Below are 10,459 nucleotides of genomic sequence, written 5' to 3'. Positions count from 1 at the left end.
GCAGTATTTTAATTTTCAACAGATTTACCTAAAGCATATATGAGTGTAAGCAAAGAAAGCATAACCTTGAAATCAAAATGCCCAGGAAACTTTCATTCACCTTACAGATGATGGTTAAAAAATCACTATTAATCCTCCACAACAACCTCCAAGAATAGTGTTCCTTTACTTTCATACAGTACGTTCTTTTCCTGTATGTGTATGGTCACCACACTGTTAAATATAATTATTGATGAGAAATAATTTCAATTTGCTGTAGTTTTTTTTTAAAGACAAGTTTCAAGCATCAATCAATCATCCTTTTCTTAGAAATTCAAATCGTTTTCTAACAGTTTGCCATTAAGCTTATCCCTTATGGAGGAAGCCTGTAATATAAAACAGAGAGCTTCTTCCTAACATCTGTTTCACAAATTGAGATTTTTGCCTAATGGGTTGTATCCAATTCAGACATTTATCAAATCTCTGAAAACTCAGCTCAATTAAAATTATTTAAGTTTATATTTTGGAGGAAACTGGATAAAATACCAAGTGAATACCATCAGTGTATTTTGATATTCCAGTCTGAGTCCTCAAATTAGAAACTGCAATTATAAAAAGTAATTTGTAAATTTGAAAAACGTTGTTGCTCTGATGTTTAAATGGTGTTACTACAAACAAAACACCATGAATATGGAACAGTCATCATTTTTTAAAGTAGGTTTGATTTTAAAGTTAGAAAGCTGAAGAGTTAAGAAGTTTGTCTTGAAGGCTGGTTCTTGAACATGAGCAAAAATGTTGAAGTAGTAGATACACGTGGAGATTCCGACAAGGACATTTAGGTGTTCTAGAAACCCCTGCATATCAGTAACAGGCTCCACAATAAAAAATCCATGGTGTGCCTTTCCTTGTTCTCAGCATCGCTCAGCCAGCAGGTGTTCCCTTAGTTACCATGCATAGACAGGCGGTGCTCATCCACCGCCCACAGAGGTGTAAACAAAACCAGGAGGAAGGAAGGGGAGAAAGGGAGGGAAAGGTACCACAGAGAACATGTGTGGACGCAACGAAGATTCGTGGAAATTGAATTAATTGAGCTGGGGACACAGGGGCAATTAATTAATACCATCTTCCAAAAAGATATCGGGTACTCAAAGTTAAAAACTTCCCCAGTGCATTTTGTCAAGAAGCCTTGTCTTAATACTCACAGGAGAGAATGTGTGTCAGGCGCACCACCTTAATTTCCGTCCTGTGTTCCTGCCCTGCAGCATGAAGCTGGATCCCCGTCAGGCTCCCATCCCAGCCAGGCCACCTGTTGCTATGCGACACGGAGGGTACCACTTGCCTCCTCGGTTCCTTTCTTTCTTCCTGTCTACAAAGGACTGATCACAGAATCTACTCCAGAAACCCTTGGAGCACCGTCCAGGTTTGTTTTTTTCATCCTTTTGTAAACTGCATTGCTGGTTCTACTGAAGAGATAGGTTCAAGAGCCACGGGATTCTATAAAATGTAAGATGTTTCTAGTTCTGGTTTATGGTTTTATGTTCTGAACACCCATCCATTCAAATGAAATCAGACACTTAGGCATATTTTCTCTCTCTCAAATTGCAGCTATCCTTTGGGACTACAGGGGCTGAGGGCAAGGGTTGGTCTTAGGATCACCCTGTCTCCTGCCAGATCCAAGGATTCTCAAGTCCCTCATGTAAAATGATGTGGTTAGTCCCATAGAATCTATGCACATCCCCCGTGTACTTTAAATAGTCTCTAGATTTACTGTAAGACCTGATTCAGTGCAAGTGGCATGTAAATAGTTGCCAGTGGGAGAAACATTTAAGTTTTGCTTTTTGGAACTTTCTTGAATTAGTATTTTCAGTCTGGGTTGGTTGGACCTGTGGGGACGCATGGATACAGAGGGCTGACTGTATGTGGCAGCTGCAATGTACACAAAGGTTTCTTGACATTGCAAATTCATTCTAAGGACAGACTTCTATTTTAAATAGAGGAATATTCAGGGAAATCAGGTGACAGGACCAAACCAATGGCAGAACTTGGGGAAGGTCTCAATTCACCTGGAAACCTTCCATAGTACACTATTTAATTTTTACCCTATTAATACTGTATTTTCCATAAATGTGTAAAGTTTTGTGTGTTCTATAATTCATTGTCACTTCTAGGCAAGGAGATTCTCACCCATGGCAAAATAATACTCCAAAAATAACACTCTCATTTTCACACAAGGAAAATCCATCTGGGTTTCTGTATCTGCATCTGTAAAATTAAAATTGCATCATTTTTCTCAAAACACTGAGAGAGGTACTGAGATCAACCTCTGTGATGGTAGCAGGCACAGTTTTAAAAATTAAAAATCCATCAAAGTTAGCTATATCTTAGGATTTCAAGGATACTCTCTCTTTTATCTAGGGCAGACCTTTGCTTCTATGCAGAGTTCACCATATCATTCCCAGAAATTCTGCACCCAAGGGAAACTTTATGCTTAATTCAAGTTTGACTTTTACTCAGGGTGGGCCCCTGAGAGCCCCTGGAAATCAGTGCACCTTCCCAGGCTGGGGAGCACTATTGACACACTCTATCTCCTCTCTGTCCGTCCACGGCTTTTCCATGAAGATCAGTACGTCCTGGACTGGCTTGGCTGCTAGCCCTGCTCTGCTGACCTTACTGACAATGATGTACCTCTTCTGTCATTTCTGAGCCTCATGAAGTTGGCTGCCTGGACATGAGACACTGGATGCCTCCCTCCCCAGCAGGCCTGTCAGAAGGGCTTAGGCCTGGGTTTACGCCGCAGCAGTCCTAAGGCTCTGAGATGAAGGGGTAGGGGTCCTTGTGACAGTTCACCAAGAACTCTGATGGGAGAGCTGGCCAGTCATTACAGAAGAGTCACCCCCGGGCGGGTTTGATTATGACCAACTTTATTTTCAACCTGCATTGTTGGGCACTTCATGGTAATGTGTTGTTCATCCAATATTGACTTTTGCGTATATTTTTAAATCCCCCAAACAATACTTTTACACACAGTGTCCTCCCGACAGTAGTCAACATCAGAGATGATTTATCCTGTAGCCTCAAGGATGCGAGGTCTCGATGATGGGCAGGTGTGTTCAGGTACATCATCACGTCTAGCACAAGGCTCAAGCGTTTCAGTCCTTCCAGACAGTTATTCGTTTAAAGCAAGAGAAACAAGCTTTGGAAAAGTTCAGTTTTTAACCTCACATGTACCTTTTGTGTAAAAAGCTTCGTGCATTCTAAACTGTAGATGTCATGCAGTTCACATTTGTTTGCTCTAAGTGCTAAATTAGAACAGATTCAAGAAATCTCATTTTTGGTATATGATTATTCAGTGGTTCTCAGAGGAACCACGTGGAAACTAGACCATCTGAAGGATGGTGACTGGACACACATGGTGTATCCAGGATGCAGAGTCAGATTTTGTCCTGGAAGTTATGTGATATACCAAAGGGCAGAGGTGTCAACATAACGCAACCGGGCTCTCTTCTGAGACGTGGAGTAACACAGAGACGAAGAGGCTCAGAGGTTTATCGTATCAAAGAGGTAATCATTTGTGACTTAGCAATCTCTTATGATAAAAGACTGCTATAGTTTAAATTACTTCATTTAAGTCTGGTTTGAAAAAATACAGCTTTCTGGGTAGAAAGCGTCTGGTTAAATTTGCTGTTCAGTTCAGTACCTTGTTCTTTTTTTTTGGTATGTTTGCAAGTCACATCCAGAGCTACAGATTTTCCACAGTGCTTTTCTGCCTCATTCAAGTATAATAAAAAGTAGAAATCTATAGAAGCTCTAAGGTTAAACAAACTGTACATTATACAAAAATTAACTTAATTTACAGACAGTCAAAAAGTATTGGCAATGCCCTTTATAAATCTTACCAGAGATGCATCACAAAGGATATTACAGTCGACATAATGGTTTGTCATCACCGTACAAATGCCATCTCAATTTACGTGGTACAGAACTGAGCATTTGTGAAATGTACAAATGAAGAATCAGCATTTTGCACTATATACATTTCTTTCAAAGTAACAGTATTGTCAATACTAATCTAAGGTTCAGGATTCTCTTATTGCATATTCATTGTTGCTGAGGCAGTTAGTTATGATACAATAATGCAATAGTCATAATTATTTTAAATAAACAAAAACATTTCTCCTGCTAACAGTAAAAAGTTTTTTCCCCAAAATCACATGGAACATTGCTACATACAGTTTTACACAAATACTGAAAAACATGACCTTAAGGCATCTGCTTGAAAAGCAGATGTGCATATTTATATGAACTAAATTATGCAAGAAAAAAAATATTGCACAAAGTCCTATATTATTTTCAAGATAAAATATGCTTCTTTCTAAATACACATAATTCCCTATCTTGACCAAATCAAAACATTGACTGATTTGCTCAAAAGAACTCTGCCTCTTAAACAAGATTTAAGAAACAGACACTAACAAATTCCTGGGCTAGACAGAGGAAAGACATCAGTGCTGACAGAGTTTGTAAAAAACCATCTCCTATATGAAGAAGTGCTTTGGGGGAATTAGGTTTGGGGTTCATTTTACATCCTTTGTGTTTTGATCTACAGCTATCCACCCAGAATCAAGATCTTGTATGTGAAACAAAATGGAATTCACATTAGAAAATTTTTTTGTGAAAATAACCTTTTCCTGAAAATCCAGATATTCTAGAAAAAGAAGGAAGATCTACTAATTATGACAAGAGTCACAGTTTTTTTTTTCCTCTTCACCTTATTTCAGAAACGATGAATTCATTAGCATTCCTGGGTCTTGTTTGTTAGGATACAAGTACAGACTCCACAGCAGCACTGTCGCAGATGGCTTTTGAGTGTGTGGGGTACAGGGGAAGTGTTTGCAGAGAATGCTGTTATCAGGGTAAAGACAGCAAAAATGCCTTGCCATCAACAGGCGTCCACATGCTCAGTTCATCCTGAACAGAGTGGAGACTGGTCCCAAGGGGCCGCTTTCAGCACCGAGCCTCGATGCCTGGGTACAAGGAAGCAGAGGGTGCTAGACAACCAGCTGGATGAGAACACACGGCTTCTCAGAGCCTCTGAATCTGTCCCTTAAGAGCAGGTCTCCTAGAGAGCAGCATTCTTGCACGTCGTATAACAGTAGAGAAAGATGGTACAGGGGTTCTGTACTTAGAGCATGTTTTAGTTTAAAGCAGCTTTAAAAGGCGCTTTTTTTGTGTGTGATAGAATCTTGGCTGAATAATTCCTAAGCAAAATATATTATCATCATTGTTACTATTAACAGAGATTTGCAATTCCTTTTCCTTTTAATTAGCTCCTGCACAGCAGGGACTAGGCCAATTCTTTTATTTCCTTATGTCCACTGTTACTGTACCCTGCCTATGATCAGTACCAAGAGTTGATAAATATAAGTTATTAATTTTTAATCAGAGAAATAGTCATGCTATATTTTGGTGCCTTTCTAAAATATGCTAAAGTAGGTAGCCATTAAAATATACCACTTAACGACACTTAATGTACCAAGAGTTCAGACGGGACTCTGCTATCCTTTGAAATACCATGGATGCAATACCTCTAGGGTAAAAGATAAAGTGGGTTTGGGACATGGTGACTATCTAGAGGCTGTATAAAGACAGGCCCCAGAACCAAAGGTTGGACTCGTTTATACAGTTCTACGTAGGACAGGTGTTGCTCCTTCAGGGGAGAAAAATTCAAACAGCAGGGGAGTTTACACATAATAGAAAATACTGTCTAGTTATAATAGAAAATATGAACATAGTAAGGAAAGAGATAATGTTTATTTCAGAACTCACCTTAACGTCCCTTCATTCTCCCTACAGCCACCATGATACAGGGAAGTCTAGTCTCAGAGCAGACTTCGAATACTCAAAATGTTAACAGTTTGAAATATGAATACTTGCTGAGTTTTTGTTTTTAATGTGGACTATCAGAGCTGATTCTGTATGTTAAAATAAGGCACAAGTCCAGCTTAAAATACCTTAACACAAATGTAATTTGTCGGTGGGTGACTGTCCTCACCATACACCATGGTCAGACACCTGGGGAGGTGGACCAAGACAGAGAAGAACTCACATTTCTGAGGCTCTGAAGCTTATTGAGCAAATGAACTAAAACCAGATTCTATCAAGGCTACTACACTCACAGTGATCCCATTCTCCAGATGGAGAATTCTTAAGGAAAAAATGCCTCATTCTAATATTTGTAGTCAAGGGCTACTTTACATTCTTTTCAAAAATTATGAAGAATATCTGCCCAGCAGACTGACAACCAGAGTGACAGTTTGTCCTTCTCATTTAAAATAGCTCTTCTGATAAATGGACTTTTTTATATACTTAAATAAAATGGAATTTTGTAATGAGTATATAAAGGCAAAATTTAACAAGAACCTTGAATCTTACTTTTGTGTTAAAAAAAGGATTACAGACTTTTCCCCCTTAATACTTAGAGTTCATCCTTATAAGGAAAACAAGATCTGTCTTCCTTCATATACATGAATGAATAACTGTCCTCCCAAAATATATCCAATAAGATTTTGGAATCTACCTTAAAAAAGAAAACCTTGGCCATTGTCTTCAAATTATTTAAAGACTGATCTGAATAAGTATCTTAAGCAATGTTTTTAACAAAGCCTCTTCCAGGATCTTAACTGAAAATTAAATTCTTATTTCAGTAAATATTCTAGAGCACAGTTTTTGATGGGAGTTCTTGAGTGGCTTGTCAAACCTTTCCTAAAATGATAAATTAAGAAAACCATCATGACTGGGGATGCAAAGAGTACATATACTGAACAAGCAAACAACCAAGGAACTACAACATCACTGTTGTTTTTTCCTGATTGTTTCATTACTGGCTAGACTCATAGTAATAATCAATGCTTGATTCCTTCTCAGGAGAACTTCCCAGTGTGACAGTGAATTTGAGGGAGGAGAGACCATGTCCCATGCAGAAGGATTCCAAGTAATGTGTGTGGATACCATGCGTCAGACCGGAAGCACAAGCCCCACCCTCAGGGAGGCCGTGCGTGGTGTCTCCACCCCGAGACGGCAGGAGGACCGGAGGGAAGGCACGGCTTTCCCGGGAGGAGCCCGACCAGCGCTTCCTCAGCCGGCTGACCCCGGCCAGCAGCAACGTTCGCAAGCCCTGGGGGCAGGCTGGGGTGATGGAGCCGGCGCTTTTCTGTTGTGAGCCCCTCCCCGGGACCCATCGCCCCACTGCGACCACAGGAAAAATGCTGGACAGGTCCAGCATTGGTGCGTCCAACAGCAGGCCCGACCTGTCCTCCTCGGAACCGCCCAGGTCGTCGAAGACCAGGAGGGTCTAGAGACGGTCACATCCAAGAGGAGCCTGAGAAGGTATGACAGCCATGCATAAGGTGGGCCCAGGGCTGGATCCCGGGACAGAAACACGGTGTTAGGGGAGAACCAAGGAACTCTGTGTGAAGCACGGCTTATAAACTGTGAAGACGTACTGCACGGATACAGGACCTTAAACACCGCGGACATGCTGAGCGACAGACGCGGGGACTCTGCCCTTGCTCTGCACGGGGCCTGTAGATCTACAACTTGCAAAATATAAAGTCAGTTATTTTAGCAGTAAGTCTGAGATGTCATGAAGGATTCTGATAGAGAATTATTAGGGGGAAAATAGACAAGAACATTTTTCAACTAGGACATTTTGTTTCATCTGGCTTTCTGGGGTGACTGCTAGTTAGCGAAGGCAAAGAGAGGCTATGAAGAAATTTAAAGTGTCGTTTGTAAACAGCAGTCATTACTTTCACATTGTAACTCAGCACTTCATGTATTTCACTGAGTGACAGGTAAATGTGTATACCTTTATACTTTTTGGAAAATATGGCTGCAGTGTCCACAAGAGAGCTTTTAAACTTTGAAAAAATGAATTCTGTCCTTGATTTGATGAATTGAAAAAGGCATTATTGCTCTGCAGAACACATAACTTATCTTTCAGAATTTACATGGAATCCCATAAATTAGGTTAAGTATGCTTAATATAGGCTTAAGATTAAGGCAATTAGTGGGTCAACAGTTTCAGGCTAGTTCTGATAGGTTTTGATATCTTGGCCAGGTCATGCTCAACCAGGTTAGTACAGTAGCTACTGGTTATGTGCAAGGGTTAGATGCATACTTAATTTAAATAAGTGGCGTTAAGCACCAAACACTGGGAAATCGGATGTCCAATATGTACTTTCAGCATACATACATACAAACTCGTACCTGACTGAAGGGCACAGGAGGAGAATTAGCTTTACGTTTAAAAAATCAATGGATCATCGACATACCAGGAGACGGAAGCGTGGACGGGTAAGTGTCACAAATGAAAAACAACTTCAGACAGCAGGAAAAGTCGCCTTTCCAACCACTCCTTGTTTAGGACACGGGGTGGTGGGCTCCTGAACGTCTCCGTGGAAGGCTGGGTGCCAGCGACGGGCACTTCGTTCACTGACTTAAGCTTGGTTTCCGCTTGCCCTTCCTCCTGAGATGTGCAGGTCTTGTTGGAAAGCAGCTGTGATGTGACACAAAGATACCACCTCCTGAAGCAGCCCAGACCCCGCTGCGGCCTCTGGAGCTTCTTTCCCTTCTTTCTCCCAGGGCACACACGTGGACAGGCGCCGCCCCAGGCCGGGCTCCGGCGGGTCGTCCACAGTCGGGCTTAGCGTTTCCTTCCTCTCCGTAGGGGGTGCTCCAGCGCCTGGAGGGGGGCCCAGCTGCCCTGGCGCCGAGGGCTGGCTCCCTGCGCCAAGGGGTCGCTCACCCACCTCCTCCTCCAGGATGAACAGAGGGTCGGTGCCCGCGCCGGAGGACAGCCGCTTCCTAGGCGAGGGAGGCAGCTGCCGGCCGAGCAGGGCGCTGTCGTCCTGGCCCCGGTGCCACCCGGCCTGGTCTCCGGAGCCGCTGCACAGCAGGGCCAGGTTGCTCTCGCTGGGTGCATTGGATTTGTTCTAAGAGGAGAAACGACACATTTAGAAGAAACGGAAGGCACGTTACTTCAGCAATATTCTTTCCCATTCTGAAATCTTTCTCTTGCCAGGCTGGGAACTCAAAGTCCCGCCCCGAGGAGATGCAGCCCTGAGGAGACGACCAGACGGTGGGTTCGGAACACCGCCCACGGCCCAGGGCTCCAGAGATAGGCACGTGCAACTGTCGCCTGCAGAGTTCAACTCAGATGGTGAGTTCGGCGAGGATGTGGAGAAGAGGGTGGGAGTGTACACTGATGCAGTCACTTTGGACATCGGCGTGGACAGGCCTCAAGAAATTAAAAACAGAACCACAACGTGCTGCAGCAAGACGCAGTACTCCTACTTCCGGGTGTGTGTCACGTGTTCACTGCCGCACTGCTCACAGTATAGGGAAGCTGCGGGAGCAGCTAAATGTCACGGACAGGTGAATGGATAAAGAAAATGCGCTGTGATTATCACTCACTTTTTTAAAAGGGGGGAAACCCTGCCATTTGGGATAATAGGGACACTGCTAGTGGCTCAGACAGTAAAGAATTCTTCACAATGCAGGACACTTGGGTCCAATCCCTGGGTCAGGAAGACCCCCTGGAGAAGGGAATGGCCACCCACTCCAGTATTCCTGCCTGGAGAGTCCCACTGGACAGAGGAGCCTGGTGGGCTATATAGCCCATGGGGTCACAAAGAGTCGGACATGACTGAATGACCAACATCAGTAAAACCAAGGTTAAAAAAACACCAAGGATGGGCCTGGAGGGCATTGCACTAAATTAAATAAGTCAGGATGCAAATACTACATGATCTCACTTCTCTGTGGAATCCAGCCCAGCTCATATGTGGAGAGAGCAGAATGAGGGGGTGGTCCCGGGGTGGGGAGGGGAGGTGCAGGAAGGCCAGGGTTTAGTCACGCAGGTGGCGAAGCTCAGGGACCTAGCGTGCAGCATGCGGACCAAACTGGGAAGAAGGCAGGTCTCAAGTACTCTGGCTTCGAAGAAGAGGAGAGAAAAGTAAACTCTGTGAGGTAAGGGATGGCTAATTAGCTTGACTCTGGCCAGCACTTTGCAGTCTATGGGCAAACATCAAATTGTGCATCTCAGATGTGTACAACCTCTGTCATTACACTACAGAAAAGCTGAGAAATGAAAAGGATTTGCAAAAAAATCCTACCAAGTAACTCAGAGAACAAGCAAACTCTTATATAATCAATGCCAAGTTCTGGAATTATTACAGTCAGAACAGGGTAGAAATTACTTCTACCTCTCCTTGTTGTGTTTTTTAAAGAATCCAGATCAATCTGCTTAAAGTCTTTCTGAAGCAACACAGTGAAACATTACTTGAATTCATACCCTTACTAAAATGTTGTGAAGAGCCAAAAAATATAGGAAAAACATGGAAACATTTCACTTTTGAAAGTTCCTGGAGAAAGACAACTAGAAAATTAGGTTGTAGGGAAATAATACTGCTTGACAAAATAA

At 42.7% G+C, this 10,459-nt stretch overlaps 1 protein-coding gene across 1 annotated transcript in view; it reads right to left on the bottom strand.

The window, feature by feature from the left end:
* Nucleotides 1-2,883: 2,883 nt before the first annotated feature.
* Nucleotides 2,884-10,459, bottom strand: part of DENND1B (DENN domain containing 1B) — a 269,985-nt gene continuing 262,409 nt past the window's right edge. Inside the window, exon 23 of the mRNA XM_040263718.1 lies at nt 2,884-8,969. Coding sequence (XP_040119652.1) covers nt 8,475-8,969 — 495 coding nt within the window. The 3' untranslated portion in view covers nt 2,884-8,474. The remainder of the gene's footprint in view (nt 8,970-10,459) is intronic.

This window comes from Oryx dammah, unplaced genomic scaffold (genome assembly GCF_014754425.2).
Source record: "Oryx dammah isolate SB20612 unplaced genomic scaffold, SCBI_Odam_1.1 HiC_scaffold_21, whole genome shotgun sequence".
Classification (NCBI taxonomy): domain Eukaryota; kingdom Metazoa; phylum Chordata; class Mammalia; order Artiodactyla; family Bovidae; genus Oryx; species Oryx dammah.
Note: the sequence above shows the minus strand (reverse complement) of the source record. Positions and strands in the feature narration are given on the sequence as shown.